This window comes from Encephalitozoon hellem, chromosome II (genome assembly GCF_000277815.2).
Source record: "Encephalitozoon hellem ATCC 50504 chromosome II, complete sequence".
In the NCBI taxonomy this organism is placed as follows: Eukaryota; Fungi; Microsporidia; family Unikaryonidae; genus Encephalitozoon; species Encephalitozoon hellem.
Genome location: NC_018469.1, coordinates 148,940 through 164,299, shown reverse-complemented (window position 1 = coordinate 164,299; position 15,360 = coordinate 148,940). Strand labels below are relative to the sequence as shown.

The window sequence follows — 15,360 nt, the reverse complement described above, 5'->3', positions numbered from 1 at the left end:
ATTGCTGTTAGGTTTATTTCTTAAGTACTCTTTTCATCCAGCAGTCGATTAACAGCATCAAAAAAATCAGACTTTCCGCTTCCTGTGTGCGAAGAGACAGACACAGACGTCATCGAATTGTAAAACTCCTCAAAATAAAGGGCCATCGACCCCAAAACAGGAGAAAACATGTTTTCCTCATTCAATGAGTCTCGGAAACTTTCGTAGTCAGAAATCCATTCCTCGAGAACCTTGCTCTCAGTTAGATCCTTCTTGTTGAAAAGACACAAAGTCTCAACCTCGTATCTACACATCAAGGAGGCCGCATACATCATGTTCGACATAAACACAGCATGCTTGTGAGAAGATACAGAATCAACTGTGTATATGAGAATAACGCTCCCAATGGTCTTAAGCGTCTCAATGAGCACATATCCCGGTGATGACCACGTAAACGCCTCAATCTGCCCAGGAGTGTCTATAATAACATATTCTTCCTTTATCTTGTCAATGTGTTCTCCAATATTTAAGAGGAATAGATTTAAGCACGTAGTAATCCCTCCGTTCGGCCCTAGCTGATATTTTTCCATCGTCTCATGATAGTCCACGGAGTCCCTTATATCAAGATTCAAAGGCATCTTTGCATTCACTACTGCAGGATCCAGGTTGATCGAGTATATAGACGAGTTCAACCCCGTTTCCGGATCTATTTTGCAATTGTCCTGGGAAATCCACGAGTAAAGTCTTTGGCAAAAGGTTGTCTTTCCACTTCCTGCCATTCCAACCACCACAAAAATTTTTCTTTTTGTTCCGGCTTCTTTCTCCTTCTCAGATTCCTTTGGATTCATGTTGGGGATCTTTAAACCCTTTCATTTCATCATGATAGAATCCAAAGACCTCATCCATTCACGATATCGTTCACAACATCCTCCACCTTAGACTTCATCAACACACTTTGCTCGATGCATCTATGAACGAGCTTCTCAGTGGCATCAGCAAGAAGAGTGGAATCCAAAATCCCGTCAAAATGGACTTGCATAATTCTTTTCCTGTGAATTACATACACCATATGCAGTGGAAGTAGATCAGGCCCCCCTGCAAGCGAAATCCCATCCTTCCCTGCATAAACAGTACCAGAGCAGATTGTGTCTACGACTCTGATCCCGGATAATATGACACACATAGAAAAAGAATTCACAAGGCAGGAAAACAAGTCCTCGCCATACTTCACTGCGTGAAACGATACTTTGATTTTCGTGGACCGGGACTTTGACGATAACAACGAATCGGCAATAGAAACAATAGGGGAACAGACTTTCAGGGGGAGCACATCTGAAAAATTCACCTCGACCCACGAGTCTGTCTCGCCCTTCTGCTCAAAATGTATGCTGCATATAACTGACGTTTTATTAGTTTTTAGGTAGCAAGATGAAAGAGCCTTCTCTACCATCCCTGTCTTTATTTCCATAAGGGCTTTCTAAATCTAATAGTTGTATAAGCTCCTTCTAAAGACAGAGGCACAGATGTCCCTGTAATAAAAGAGCCTGGCCATAGCAATTAGTCATGAATGCTTAGCTTTTTGCAAATTCTTTCTATCTCTTCGTAGACATTCTCAAAGTGGGGAGACTCATCCACTCCTTTTGTAAAAATTATATTCTCTGTATCCTCTGCTCGGTATACAGGCTTTACATCAACAAAGTACCTGACAATATCACCTAGCTTCTCAAGAACAACCCTTATCTCTCCCTCAGGATCGTTGGTCTCCTTCACAGTGCTTATAATCGCCACCTTGTACCCCTCGGGCGTAGACTTCTCCTCAGACCCCAGTATGACAACAAAAATATCGTTCTTCCTTTTCAACTCACCTTTCAGGAAAATTATCTGCGCTGAAGACGCTCCTTTTGTTACACAGGTAGCGTCTCCCCGTATCACACATATTCCCCTTATAATCTCATACAAAACCACACTCTTCTGGAAATAAGACTGGTCAGAAATTATCTTCCCAGCTTTTATTTTCAAAACCTCTTTGTTAACAGGCTCTTGGACAAGGATCTCCATGGCCCCCTCATCAACTTCGAGTACCTCTGCATTTATCATTATCTCTCCTCCCTTAGTGCAGCAACTTCGAGCAAATCCCTGTGCAATCTCAGAAAGCCCATACCTTGGATATAAATAGGGAGACTCCATCGAATTTTCATAGCATATGATAGACCTTACATACGTTACAATCTTATCAAACGTTTCCTGTGGGTGTTTGTCCAAGTACGAGTCGTCGAGGTTTAGAGCTATTCCATGGCCTATAAGCTCCATGGACTCCTCAGTAATCCCATACTCCCTGAACTCTTCTCTCATAGTACCCTTGAACTTGTACGGCTTTCCTTTCATCGCTGCTCTTGCATAGTCTCGGACATTCCAGAAGAATCTCATGACCTTGGGCTTCTGCCATATCCCTATTAGCCCAGTTGTCATGGATTGAGCTTCATTTGTTGGAACAGAATATAGCTTCTTCTTCCAAAGAAAAGATCCAGGAATTCTACAGAACTCTAGGTACTCGTCGATTCCATATCTAACTAGCATCTTTAACATTTTGCTGTCAGCAAGAAATAGCTTTGGTGTCAAATCTATTGAGAACTCAGAATCATATGCCTTCAGCTCGGGAATGGGATTCGAGTTTCCAAAATATGCCTCCAACTCCGTATATCTTAATGTTGCAAAGTCCGATCCGTACATCGGATTTCTGTCTATCAGAATAACCTTTTTGTTTCTTCCAGCTAAAATGCATCCAACCGCACACTCTACCAATCCTGTTCCAAGGATAACAAAATCGTACTCATGGTCGGCAATCATTTAGGATTTGTTTTTGTTTTTCTCAATTGTATTATCCGAGTTTCGCCAATAAATAGAAAAAAAAGCAAATGTATTTAATAACAGATGACACGTAAAATCTTACTGAAATCTCACGGGAGGCACCACTGCTATAGCCCTGGTATTGCACCGCCATCAGAGTTGTTGTCTTCGTCTTCAAACCCTCCAACGGGAATCTCAGTATTCTCGTCTGGTCTTGGCCTAACCCAGAATCTCACACTTTGGTCTACAGACCCAGATGCTAGAATGTGCCCTACAGGATGATAATCTAACGACCATACAGTGCCTTCATGTCCTTCATCAACAACCTCTAAGGGCACCTGAGTATATGCTTGCCAGAAGTAAAGCCCCCCCTCTGTACCTCCACTCACAAACATATCTGGAATACAAGGATGCGTTCCTATTGACGTAACTTCCTTCTTGTGGTTCTTGTAGGTGAATACGTCAGACATTGTTCTGATATCCACCATTTTTATTACTTGATCTTTTCCTCCCGTCAGAAGATAGTTTTCATCTCCCATCCATTTCAAGGCTAGTATCGTATTCTTGTGGTGATGCAAGGTGCACAATTCTTCTGCTGTTCGCGGGTCCCACATCTTAACAAGATTGTCTTTTCCTGCACTGGCTATCAGCGATTTATATTTATGCCACTGCGCAGCTCTTACGTCCCAGTTGTGTCCTCGGAGGACAGACTCTTCCTTCGCTTCAATTGAGTCCCAAACCTTTATTGTAGAGTCATCAGAAGCAGAACAAAATTTACTATCGTTGTGAGAAAACGAAAGATCCCTCACTGCCTCTGTATGCCCCTGTATTATCTGTATGTTGTTCATAGACGGATGCCAGTACTTGATTATTCCAAAATTGTCTGAGGAAATCAGGAACGATCCAGAAGGTGACCAAGCCATTCCTCTGACAGGCGACTCATGAGCCTGTAGAATGGTCTCGAAATTACATCCATATCCGTTCCACAAAGTAAACTCTCCTGTGGCCGTCCCACTCATCAACCTCCTGCCATCAGGAGTCCATCTAACAATATTCACCGGGCACTTAACTTTATTGACACTAACATGCTCAATCTTTGTTGTGAACAAGCTCGAGATGTCGTTGTAGCAGAGCTCAGGTGATTTCAGGTTAAGAATCTGGGGGGACAATTCAAAGCTCGCGTTAACCTGTAGAGGATCAAGCCTCCTCCTCACCCTTTGAATGCAAATGCTAGAGGTGTAATCAACCACCTTTCTTTCTTGTAAAACCCTCATTCTTTTACCATCGTAGACAAATTTTGGATTCTGAAATCTAGCACTTATCAGCTCCTTTATGTTCACACCATCGTCATTCATCCAAAGCTAAAAGGGCTCTGCAAAAATTGGCATATCCATACACATTTTTAATAAACCCACAAGATGGACCATTTTAGTTCTTGGCTTTTTTCTGGGTCTCCGGGTCGTAGATCTTTTGCTTGTTATTATAGTTAAAGACACTTCTTTTGCAAAAGTATGTTGAAAATGATACTTCTCTATCGTCATTATTTTTCCTTTCTGCCCTTTGCATAAACTTTAGTCCCTTCAGCTTTTCGCTGATCCCACTCATCCTGGGAACAAAATATTTTTGATTATCAGTGTATGGGTCACTTCAGGAAAAACTCTATTATATCGTCGGCATTCTTTCTAGGAATCCTCTTTCCATCTATTTTAAACCCATAAAGCTCCTTTAGACCGCCATTTTGAATTCTGCAGACCAATTCTCCAATTGTCTTGTAAGACTCAGCTAATGCCCAGGCCTTTTTATGGCCTATTCCTTTAATCGAAAGTAGGGATATGTAAAGCAGGTACGTCAGGGTTTTTCCTTTCCCCTTGGTGCTTTTATCAATAAAACTCCCATAGCTCATTTCCATCTCCTCTTCAAAGTCCTCACAAGTTCTTGGGTATCCTTCATGTTCCCTATCTTCATCCAATCCATCTGGGATCTTAGGCCGAGATTCATATCCTTTTCTTATCTCACAATCTATCATATGAATGACAGAACCTGTCTGATTTATATCCTTTGTCTCTATAACAGTAAACCCTTCAAGCTTGGTTGCAGTTAGGCACGACATGACAAGTCCCTTTCCCACACTCTGCATGTGGCTGCTCTTCAACCCCTCCACAACATAAAAAATCCTCTTGATCCCTGTGCCCTTTAGCCTATTCTTCTGCTCCTTGAATCTTCCATCTACTATGCTACTTACAAAGTCGCTTCCTTTCTTTCTCTCTATTATAAACCCACACACCTTCTCCCCTCTAATCCAGAGAAAATCTCCAACTTCAAGAACTCGGGTATCGTGCCTAATCCTCTTGGATTCAAAATACCCTTGAAAAAACAATCTAGATTTTCTGCTTTTTATTTCTCTAGAATCTATTATAAGTGTCACATCCTCCGATTCCTCCTCAATAGCAGATGTATTTGCAAACATGGTTGATGCCAATTCTCTTCCTTCATCTGTAAGATAGAACCTAGACCTTCCCTCCTTATACACAATTCCTTTTTTCACCAATGTTTTCATAGAAGACCAAGCAGAATGCATAGAACCAAAGTCAAACTCAGAGTCACAGTAGTTTTTTCCTATATGTGCTATCTCGTGTTTAGTAATCCCCTCTTTTATCCACAGTGCCTTCATTATTCCATAACTCCCTGTTCTATATCCGGGAACATACCTTCTCTTCCTATCCACATCCTTCTTGGGGCTACAGCTGTCGATGCTTCCAGAACCTAGCTTTTTTTTAGCCTCCTCATGTGCATCTGCCGAAAGGATACTCGAATATTTCTCAAGGTCATCTTCTGTCTTTATGCTCTTCACAATCTTTTTGCTTATAAATTCTTGTATTTCCCTAATTGTCTTGCACCCCGCCCCCTTTATGTTCTCTAGTGCGTCCAGCGAGTACAGAGGCTCCCCAATCTTATCTAATTCTTGAGCTATTTTTTTGTAAGAATACTTTGATTTCATATTCCTGGACGATGATACACGAGACAAGAAATTTACAGCTGACTTCACCAGCTGTGTCAGGTCCACCTGGGCCTTAGACATCGAGGGTTTTGTATATTAGATAATATTTAAGAATTACTTGGTTTTATTCATTTCTCTTTCAATCAAGTTCATCCTTTCAATCAGAGTGGGATGAGTGTGCACAACTGCAGAATAAAGCGGGTCCGGCTCCATGTTTCCACTATTCTTTTCGAAGAGCTTGACGAGCCCAGAGGAGAGCTCCTTTCCATATCCAAGTGACACTGCAAACCTGTCTGCCTGCCTCTCAAAGTACCTCGATATGAAGTTCCTTATCGTGTCAATAGGGACACTTAAAGCCCCAATTATCATAAGAAAGTAGACACATCTTATTAGTAATGGTAGTTCTTCTCCAAGGACGAGACTTCCAAGGGATTTAGAGTTCAGCGAAATGTTCAATATATACAGATATAACAGCTGTATAAGAAGAACTACAGACACCATTTTTGCCACATGGTTGTACTTCCAATGGCCAAACTCATGGCACAAAATGGCAAGCACCTCTTCCTCATTAACCTGCTTCAATAAGGTGTCGTATATCACAATTCTCTTCTCTTTGGTAATTCCTATAAAGTAGGCATTGGAGTGCCCTGACCTCTTTGATGCATCCATCACAAGTATTTTCTTGGCACAAAACCCAACCTTGTTTGCCAGCTCCTCAATCCTCGTCCTGAGATCAGATTCCTTCATCTCCTCAAACTTGTTGAACAGAGGTTGGATAAAAATAGGATACACAACAACAAGAACTATCTGGAAGATGGCCATGAAAGCCCACAGGTAGAGGTAGAAGGAGGTTTTGTGGTATCTCTTAATTATACCTGTGGTAATATGCAGGAATGGGAACAATATAACTGTAATTACAATTGACATCTTCAGAAAATCCATCATAAATGTTGAAAGTGTTGTTTTGTTGAATCCGTGCTTGGCCTCGACGTAGAATGTCGAAATAATATCAAGTGGGAGATCAAAGAGCCTTTGAAGGTGAGCATATCCCATTAAAAACAATGCATCTCCATACCAGCTATTCGCAAAGCATTTGGCGCTGTACACTCTCTCAAGTACCTTCTGCTTGATCAAATAGAGGTCTCTGGCAAGAAAAATGGTAAGCTCACAAATGGACATTATCAGCTTATCTCTGTTGTACTCCTTTGTTTTCTTTATCTGATCAGGGGTTGCAAGTCCAAGATATGTCTTGGAAGGTGTCTTGGCCAGTTGCCTTAGCTCTCGCATCTTTAGGTAAACTACAAAAATGTAGTTCATTATGGAAATTCCTGACAAAAAGTTTCCTGCCATTGAGGGTTGAGATAATGCACAATAAAGATCCTGATGATATCTTAATGAATATTAAGACATGCTTCTCTAGGCACAAGTATAGTATAAGAGGTTTTCTTTATAGGGATAGTAATAATGCCATATAAAGATGACTTTGTCATAAAATAGAAATAGAAGAATTGTAGGCTTTTAATTTGTATTTAGAATTATTTGACTTAAACAGATAATTCATAATTATAAAAACAACATACAGCTTGCAGGTATGAGGTCTGTTTATTCGATAAAGTGGGCTCTCATGATTCTTACGGTGTGTGCTGCGCCACCAAAAAAAATCCCTAGAACTTCAGATGAAGAACCCCATACAAGTTCCAAAATTACAGGCGAGATTCTCCATACTAGCCCAGAGCTTCTTGAAGCTTCATTTAGGTGTAAAATTGCAAGAGATAGCAAGTCTCTGGTTGACAGAGTCTTTACTAAGTCTCCAGAGGAGATTAATGATCTAATAATTCAAATGCTGAAAGAGGGAAGAGACTTTTCTGGAGAACAGGATTTTTGGAGCTTTGTGGACAAGCATAGCTTTGTACCTGGAGCAGAGCTTGCCCTCGCCAGAGATGATGAAAGTCTTCGAAAAGAAATTCCATCTGAGGATCCGGAGTATGTAGTAAAGCTTTATGAAGGCCTAGATCCCAGTGGTCCTTTATACCAAAATAATACATACATTCAAGGCGTGGAAAACTTGGTCAGAATTGGAAAAATACTCAATAGCGAGTGGGAGAATATTTACGTGAGGCAACTTGATGATGAGGAAGGCTATCATACAACTATGATAAAAATCAAAAATCCATTTGTGATTCCCGGAGATAGATTTAAGGAGGCCTATTATTGGGACAGCTATTGGGTTATAGAGGGCCTGGTTAGAAACGGAATGGGAAAAGTTGCCAAGGATATGGTTGAGAACTTTATACTCCTAATAGAGAAGTACGGATTTATTCCAAATGGGCTTAGGAAGTACTATCTGAACAGAAGCCAGCCTCCATATTTTCCCCAGATGCTTCTTACAATTTATAGACATCTTCCATGGAAAGACGTGGAAGAAATAATAAGAAGAGGACTAAATGCAGCAGTTACCGAATATGAGTTTTTCATGAGAGAAAAGTCAGAAAGTATCGTAAAGGATGGGAAAACATACGTCCTCAATGTCTACAAGGTCGGTGATTGCACACCAAGGGCAGAATCCTACAGTGAAGATAGAATAACGGCTGAGGAAAACAAGGCTAGGGCAGAAAAATATAGAAGAAGAAGTGGAGACATTTATTCAGAACTCAAGGCTGGTGCAGAATCTGGGTGGGACTTCTCATCCAGGTGGCTGGGCATCCATGGCCATCTTGATTCTATAAGAACCTCCAAAAGGGTTCCTGCAGATCTAAATGCGATGATGTACGCTAACGAATGTATAATTTCAAAGCTGTATGAAATAATTGAGGGTAAAGAGTCAAAAAATTCACAAGATTTTAAAAGGAAAAGCGAAGAGAGAGTTGATGCAATTAATAGTGTTTTATGGTGCGATCGAGAGGGGGTATGGAACGATTATGATCTAGAAACAGGGGAGCACACATCATCCGGATTCTACGCTTCAAATTTAATGCCGATGTGCTATGGAATTAGTCCTCCAAAAGATAAAGGTGTAACTGTCTATAGTATTCTGAATATGTTTGTAGAGGATATGTTTGGGCATTCCGGAGGAATGCCGGTGAGTGGGGCTAAAAATAAGAACAGTACCTTACAATGGGACTATCCAAATGTATGGCCTCCACTTGTGCATGTGGTAACACTATTTTTAGAGAGGATAGGTGAGCGTGAAATGGCATTGCACATGGCTAGGTCTCTTGTTCAAAACATATCCATTTCTACTTCCGTTACTGATGAAGAAAAGAGGGGTATTTTCGAGAAATACAGTTGTGAAAATCCTGGGAGTCCCGGATACAAGGGAGAGTATACAGCGCAAAGGGGATTCGGGTGGACTAATGGCGCTGTTATTCATTTCATAGACACTTTTGGCTTAGAGTTAGTTGCCAACAAAACCCATGAAGAGTCATACAAATCTATCAGAGCCTTTCTAGCAACGAAAGCTGCTAGTGAAGAGGTTCCTGAAAAGCACACACCGGAAAGCTGCCTTCTTTTGGATTTCTAGCCTTTTCATATGTGGAGTAATAAACGATTTGAAAGGTTACTACTATTCCAAACAAGCATTCCCTTTATTTTTTACACACAATAACTAATAAAGATTTCCTGCTTTAATTACGTCATTCGTTTTCATTATTCGCCTATCCTTCTGGAAATTAGATAGTCAAAACCTAGCATCAATAACATCTTCCAAACAAAGTGTAATGTATAGCTTGTCTGCCACAATTTATACATTCCAGGTCATTGCAAGGCTTCGAATTGTAAGGGATACACAAAGTCTTTGCTCCTGTTGAAACAACCTCACCGTTTGGTCCAAACTTTGTACTTCTAGACTTGATTGCAGCCTCACACTCATCAACTCCACACCACGGTGCCATTATTATATTTTTGTTATCAAGAGCAGAGATAAACTCCTCAAAGTCCTTAACATAGGAAATCCTGCTGTCTCTTTCCACAGTAGCCTTGGAAAGCATGTCAGCATGCATTGTGTTAATCTCTTCCTCAATAGTTTGGCCTATGCCCTCCACAGATATCTGTCTCTTGGCTCGAGTATCCCTTCTTACTAAGCAAGCCTCAGAATTTGCCATGTCCTTGAATCCCACCTCTAGTCTCAGTGGAACACCCCTTATTTCCCAGTGATTGAACTTGAACCCCGCAGTCACATTGCTTCTATCATCAACGTGTACACGAATTCCAGAACTTCTGAGCTGCTCCTGTATTTTGTCGATATACACTTTTAGTCTTTCTGTATCGTCTTTTGAAGAAGAGGATGTTATTCCACACGGGACAATAACAACTTGAGTCATAGCCACTCTTGGTGGAAGTACCAAGCCCAGATTGTCAGAATGTATCATGACTGCAATCCCAATGGATCTTGTTGTTATTCCCCAGGAATTTTGGTAGACGAAGCTACTGTTTTCGCTTCCTTCCTCTGTGTCGACCTTTACGTCAAACATTCGAGAGAAATTCTGCCCAAGGGAATGGGATGTTGCGGCCTGAACCCCTCTACCGGTACCCGGAATAAAGGCTTCGATTGATGTGGTGTAATCTGCACCGCCAAACTTCTCACTTTCCGTTTTTCTTCCTTTTATTACGGGCACAGCAAGAAGCTCTGAATATATTCTAGAGTAAAGATCTAGAATTGCAAAAACCTCCTTGTCCGACTCCTCCTTTGTCAAAAAAGCAGTATGTCCCTCTTGCCATAGAAATTCTTTTCCTCTTATGAATGGAAGCGTTCCGTGCAGCTCCCACCTCAAAACACTGCACCATTGGTTTATCTTCAGAGGGAGGTCTCTGTGGCTTCTTATCCACTTTGAAAAAGATGGATATATTATTGTTTCTGAGGTAGGCCTGATGGCAACAGGGTCTTCCAACACTTCGCTTCCACACTTTGTGATCCATGCAACCTCGGGAGAGAAGTTCTCTATGTGACTCTTTTCTTTTTCAAGCATCGATTTTGGAATCAGCATAGGAAAGTAGCATTCTTGGACACCCATCTCCTCTATCTTTTCAGTAAACCACTTCTGGATGCATTTCCAGACAAACTGCCCCTGGGGCCGCATTACATAGCATCCCTTTATCTCATAGTAGTCCAGCAGCTCTCCCTTTGTTATAACCTGCACGTACCATTCGGAAAAATCCTCTTCCCTTTTGGTTGTTATTCCAAACTTTTGCTTGGTCATAATAGGGCGAGAAAAATTAATAATATTCATGAAACCTTAATTCCTTCCAGGATGCATACATTTACCTCTTGTGAGCGCATCTAATCCGTTTCACACTCCACATCTTTTATTTTTGGCAATGGCCAAATTGTTTCTGATTGGGAAACCTTGCCTTATTTCGACAAAAACCATTTCCATCGAAAACGTCCCTCATGGCGAAAAAATCGGTTTCGGACAGATTGTCGTCCACTAGATCGGAAAACTCGCTTTACAATCTTACTCGAAGGTTTTTAAAGCTCATAAGAATGTCTCCAGACCGCAACATAAGCATCCACCAAGCATCAATAGAGCTGAATGTGGGAAAGAGGAGAATATACGACATAACAAACGTATTGGAAGGATTGGGACTTTTGAGCAAATGGTCTGTAAGCAATGCAAAATGGATTGGAGGAAGTATTGATCGATACATACTCGACGATGAGGAGAAGGAGAATCAGAAGAACGCCTACTTCGATCCGGAAAACCTCCTAAAGGGGGATGACCTGGATGAGACTCTCAGTAGACTTAATGAAGAGATCTCTATGCTTTCTCAATCTGAGAAGAATCTTGCAAATGCATATGTTACATATTCTGATCTCCAAAGCCTTCCTTCCTTGGATGGAAACCTCATCTTTGCAGTCAAAGCACCTTCTGAGACAACCATGGAGTACCCAAGGTATGAAAAGGGCTTCTACAAGCTCAAGTTGAGCTCCGAGCAAGGAGCCATAAGCATTTTCTACGTTTCTGATGAGAAAAGAGATTAAAGCTGTCTTATATTCAATGTTTAGAACATATTCGCATCCTGTATATTATAATTTTCATCAGCAGACGCCTTGAATATGGCCGGTGGAAGAATATTGGTAGTGGGGTGTGGAGGAATAGGATGCGAGCTGTTAAAGTTACTGGCAACGGAGGATTTTGAAAGCATAACACTGATAGACTGTGACACCATTGATCTTTCCAACCTAAACAGACAGTTTTTCTTCAATAAGGATGACATTGGAAAAAATAAGGCGGCTGTGGCTGCAAGAATCTTCAAGAAGCTGAATAAGACATCCAATGTGCTTTCAATGTGTGCAGATATCACTAAGTTCGACGTGCTGTTTTTTGCAGGCTTCCAAATGGTGTATAGCTGCCTAGACAATGCTGAGGCAAGAAGTTATGTGAACCAGCGATGTTTTATGTCAAAGACTCCTCTAGTGGACGGAGGATGCGGAGGATTCAAGGGGCAGGCATATTACTTTGATTATAGTTCTGAATGCTTTGACTGCATTCCAAAGAAAGTTTCGAAGGAATACCTAGTGTGCACAATCCGGTCAAGACCGACCAAGTTTGAGCATTGCATTATATGGGCAAAGCACGTGCTTCTTGAAATGAAGTTTGAGACAGATAAAAGCAGCCACGGCTTTTACCAGAGATCACTAAAAGGCATTATAGAAAACTGTGAGGATATGTCGACTGCAGATGAAATAGAAAGGTTTAGAAACAGTGAGGACTACAGGAAAAGGACCAAGAGGATTACAGAAATCCTTTACAAGCTGGATTCTGTCGCATTCAACAAAGACAGTCGAGACATCATGGAGTACATATACAATGCAGCATATATAAGAGGAAAATGTGCAGGAATTGAACCAATCCCATTTGATGAGGCAGTTACAATAGCAGGGAATATAATCCCATCTCTGAGCACAATAAATTCAATAGTTGCATCCCTGATGATATTATCTGCTAGAAACAAATGCAATTATTATTCTGTCGACAACGGAAATGTTATAAGAAGACTGGAAACATGTGAAAGGAGACCGGACTGTCCCACGTGTTCCCATCGCTGGTACAGAATTTTTTATGACGGGCCTTTGACTTTTAGAAGGTTAATTCGATGTTTCGAAAAGCGTGGCCTAGAGATGGCAGCATACTCGGATAGAAGGCTGTTTCTTACGCGTAGCATGACGGAGTATTTAGACAAGGATCTTGAATTCGAAAGCAACAGTATTGGGGAAGCTATATGCATGAAAAACAATAGAAGAATAAAGGCCTACTTGTATTTCCTGCGAAGAGGAAAAACTTTGTCTCTTAGGAGAATACACAATGCAAGGGAAAAGAGATAGAAAGGACTCTCGAATAAATGTTAGATGAAAATGTTTGTCTATTTGGTACAAATAAACATATTTGCTTTGTGTTGAGTTTGAACACTCGAGCTTATAAAAGGCCAGCAACGCGCCCAACACAGGGGTATGTCTGTTGAAAGTATTAAAAGGCTTGTACAATGTGAAAATGAAGCCAAGGAAAGGCTGGAGGTAGCTCGCAGAGAGCTGGAGGAGATGCGGAATCAGGCAAGAAGCGATGCAAGGCTGATGGTAGAGGGCCTTAAGAAAGAGAATGAGAGCAAGCTTCTTCTTCTAGAAAAGGAGGTCGAGGAGTACATAAAGATTGTTGACAAAAAGCTGAAGTCTGAGCTTGAGATGAAAATCAAGGAACTCAGGAACATTAGAAACAGAGAGGATATTGTCTCTGCTTTGGTGAAGCATGTTTCTGGAGCAGATCTGAAATAAATCTTTTTCTGTTGTTTTGTAGTGGCAAAAGAACTTCCTTTGAGGTATATATTGTCGGAGAGACCTCGGGCCAAAGAATGGATTTTGAAATTCAAAGCACATTCAAGCCAAGTGTGTTTGTGTGTACGACAGGGATTTCAAAAGAGGAGCAAGAGTTGATAAAAACCCAGCTTCCAAAGCATGTAGTTCTTGAAGACACTCTGTCGATCACCACAAACTATCTGATTTCTTACAAGGCAATGATGACAGAAAAATACATTCAGGCATTGAAGTGGAACATAAAGATTCTTCATATCAAGTGGCTGTACGACACAGATGAGAGCACAAAAAAATATGAAATGATGCCACTTGAGGGATGTAGTTTTACGGTTTCTGAGGTTTCTAATGATTCTCTTGTCAACTACCACTGCTTGCTTGGTGCATCCTTCACCCAGAATCTCACTGTGTGGACGGACTTCCTTATAACCGATTCTAAGTCGAATGATAAGACGATGTTCTGCAAGAAATACGGAATCCCAATAGTCACCTCAAAGTGTATCTTTGGAAATGACTACAGCATGTACAGAAAGGATCCTTGCTTCAAGGCTATAGAGAAGGCCAGCGGATCTGTGTTTAATGAGAAGGTGTTTTTTCTTGATCCCAAGCTTCCAAAGGTTCTTTTTAATCGTCTCCGAAGGCTGATTATATCGAACGGCGGAACCAGAGTGTCTTCTATTGATCGAGACGTTGATTTTGTGATGACGCAGTCTTATGGCAACTTTGAGAGGCATGATGGCAAGGTTTTCCATTACCAATATGTGTTTGATTGTATTGAGGCCGGGGCTGTTCTACTTCCTGGATCATACAAGGTTCATTTTGGCCGAAGAAGGCCTGTTCTGAACGAAGCCATATGTTGTATTGATGCAAGCCTTAAAGAATGCAGGACAGAGATGTTTAATAAGCTGAGAGCTTTGGGTGCAATTGTCAAGGAGGATGTTGATGCGAGTTGTACTCACTTGATAATAAAAGACAGGAAAGGATACAGAGAGGATAGACGCATGCCTTGCAAGGTTGTACTTTCTTCATGGGTTGACCAATGCTTGCATCTTCTGAGGCGTGTGAGCGAAGACAAGTACAGCGTTGGAATAGATGCATCAAACTTCTTCATAGAAAGTAGAAGAAACGAGATTTCCAAAAAGTTGAAGGTGTCTAAGCCTATCCTGTTTCAGTTTACCGGATTATCCCCACTTCTAAAAAAGAAGGCGATTGAAAAACTCGAAAGCCTAAATATAAAATACAGTGACACCGACAGATATGAGAAATGCACCCACCTCATTATGGAGACCATATGCACTTCTGAGAAGTTTTTGTCGTGCTTGTGTAATGGCGGATGGATTCTTAGGCCGGACTTTATAGACAAGTTTGATAATTCTTTAGATTTCGACTTCAGTAAATACGAATGGACTGCAGATGAAAATGTTCCTGAGAAGGAAAGAAGGGTTGCAGCTTCTATCCGAAAGTGGAGGGAAAGAGTAACATCCAGTGGGAAGCCGGCATTCCATAGATGGGTGGTCAAACTATACTGTGAGGACCAGAAGAAGGAGAGTTATGCGAGAGTTATTGAAAATGGAGGAGGATGTGTTACTGAAGGAAGTGAGTACACACATTGTTTTGTATCCAAAACTTATAAAGAAGAGGTGCCAGTAGAAAAGAAATACAGCACCGATTATATATTTTCACATTTGTTCAGGTAATCTTTGACACAGGGTTTTTGATTTTCCAACTAACCCTA

General features: G+C 41.1%; 13 protein-coding genes across 13 annotated transcripts; 5 read left to right on the top strand and 8 right to left on the bottom strand.

Moving 5' to 3' along the window:
• Nucleotides 1-20: 20 nt before the first annotated feature.
• EHEL_021360 (uncharacterized protein) lies at nt 21-827 on the bottom strand (the record flags this gene model as incomplete). Its single annotated transcript, XM_003886822.1, has 1 exon — nt 21-827. The coding sequence occupies one exon, from the start codon at nt 825-827 to the stop codon at nt 21-23; it is 807 nt and encodes a 268-aa protein (XP_003886871.1).
• A 50-nt stretch (nt 828-877) lies between these two features.
• EHEL_021350 (uncharacterized protein) lies at nt 878-1,447 on the bottom strand (the record flags this gene model as incomplete). The annotated part of the gene is made up of 1 exon (XM_003886821.1): nt 878-1,447. The coding sequence occupies one exon, from the start codon at nt 1,445-1,447 to the stop codon at nt 878-880; it is 570 nt and encodes a 189-aa protein (XP_003886870.1).
• An 89-nt stretch (nt 1,448-1,536) lies between these two features.
• EHEL_021340 (RAB protein geranylgeranyltransferase subunit A) lies at nt 1,537-2,826 on the bottom strand (the record flags this gene model as incomplete). Its single annotated transcript, XM_003886820.1, has 1 exon — nt 1,537-2,826. The coding sequence occupies one exon, from the start codon at nt 2,824-2,826 to the stop codon at nt 1,537-1,539; it is 1,290 nt and encodes a 429-aa protein (XP_003886869.1).
• A 128-nt stretch (nt 2,827-2,954) lies between these two features.
• EHEL_021330 (uncharacterized protein) lies at nt 2,955-4,181 on the bottom strand (the record flags this gene model as incomplete). The annotated part of the gene is made up of 1 exon (XM_003886819.1): nt 2,955-4,181. One exon carries the CDS (start codon nt 4,179-4,181, stop codon nt 2,955-2,957), a length of 1,227 nt encoding a protein of 408 aa, XP_003886868.1.
• Nucleotides 4,182-4,254: 73 nt separating this feature from the next.
• Nucleotides 4,255-4,431, bottom strand: EHEL_021325 (uncharacterized protein; the record flags this gene model as incomplete). The annotated part of the gene is made up of 1 exon (XM_059743488.1): nt 4,255-4,431. One exon carries the CDS (start codon nt 4,429-4,431, stop codon nt 4,255-4,257), a length of 177 nt encoding a protein of 58 aa, XP_059599471.1.
• Nucleotides 4,432-4,468: 37 nt separating this feature from the next.
• Nucleotides 4,469-5,905, bottom strand: EHEL_021320 (uncharacterized protein; the record flags this gene model as incomplete). Its single annotated transcript, XM_003886818.1, has 1 exon — nt 4,469-5,905. One exon carries the CDS (start codon nt 5,903-5,905, stop codon nt 4,469-4,471), a length of 1,437 nt encoding a protein of 478 aa, XP_003886867.1.
• A 33-nt stretch (nt 5,906-5,938) lies between these two features.
• EHEL_021310 (peptidase M48 domain-containing protein) lies at nt 5,939-7,174 on the bottom strand (the record flags this gene model as incomplete). Its single annotated transcript, XM_003886817.1, has 1 exon — nt 5,939-7,174. One exon carries the CDS (start codon nt 7,172-7,174, stop codon nt 5,939-5,941), a length of 1,236 nt encoding a protein of 411 aa, XP_003886866.1.
• Nucleotides 7,175-7,415: 241 nt separating this feature from the next.
• EHEL_021300 (trehalase) lies at nt 7,416-9,344 on the top strand (the record flags this gene model as incomplete). Its single annotated transcript, XM_003886816.1, has 1 exon — nt 7,416-9,344. One exon carries the CDS (start codon nt 7,416-7,418, stop codon nt 9,342-9,344), a length of 1,929 nt encoding a protein of 642 aa, XP_003886865.1.
• Nucleotides 9,345-9,513: 169 nt separating this feature from the next.
• On the bottom strand, nt 9,514-11,019 carry EHEL_021290 (prolyl-tRNA synthetase; the record flags this gene model as incomplete). The annotated part of the gene is made up of 1 exon (XM_003886815.1): nt 9,514-11,019. One exon carries the CDS (start codon nt 11,017-11,019, stop codon nt 9,514-9,516), a length of 1,506 nt encoding a protein of 501 aa, XP_003886864.1.
• Nucleotides 11,020-11,210: 191 nt separating this feature from the next.
• Nucleotides 11,211-11,801, top strand: EHEL_021280 (transcription factor E2F; the record flags this gene model as incomplete). Its single annotated transcript, XM_003886814.1, has 1 exon — nt 11,211-11,801. The coding sequence occupies one exon, from the start codon at nt 11,211-11,213 to the stop codon at nt 11,799-11,801; it is 591 nt and encodes a 196-aa protein (XP_003886863.1).
• A 75-nt stretch (nt 11,802-11,876) lies between these two features.
• EHEL_021270 (uncharacterized protein) lies at nt 11,877-13,145 on the top strand (the record flags this gene model as incomplete). Its single annotated transcript, XM_003886813.1, has 1 exon — nt 11,877-13,145. One exon carries the CDS (start codon nt 11,877-11,879, stop codon nt 13,143-13,145), a length of 1,269 nt encoding a protein of 422 aa, XP_003886862.1.
• Nucleotides 13,146-13,271: 126 nt separating this feature from the next.
• Nucleotides 13,272-13,589, top strand: EHEL_021260 (uncharacterized protein; the record flags this gene model as incomplete). The annotated part of the gene is made up of 1 exon (XM_003886812.1): nt 13,272-13,589. The coding sequence occupies one exon, from the start codon at nt 13,272-13,274 to the stop codon at nt 13,587-13,589; it is 318 nt and encodes a 105-aa protein (XP_003886861.1).
• Nucleotides 13,590-13,666: 77 nt separating this feature from the next.
• On the top strand, nt 13,667-15,322 carry EHEL_021250 (uncharacterized protein; the record flags this gene model as incomplete). The annotated part of the gene is made up of 1 exon (XM_003886811.1): nt 13,667-15,322. One exon carries the CDS (start codon nt 13,667-13,669, stop codon nt 15,320-15,322), a length of 1,656 nt encoding a protein of 551 aa, XP_003886860.1.
• Between the last annotated feature and the right edge of the window lie 38 nt (nt 15,323-15,360).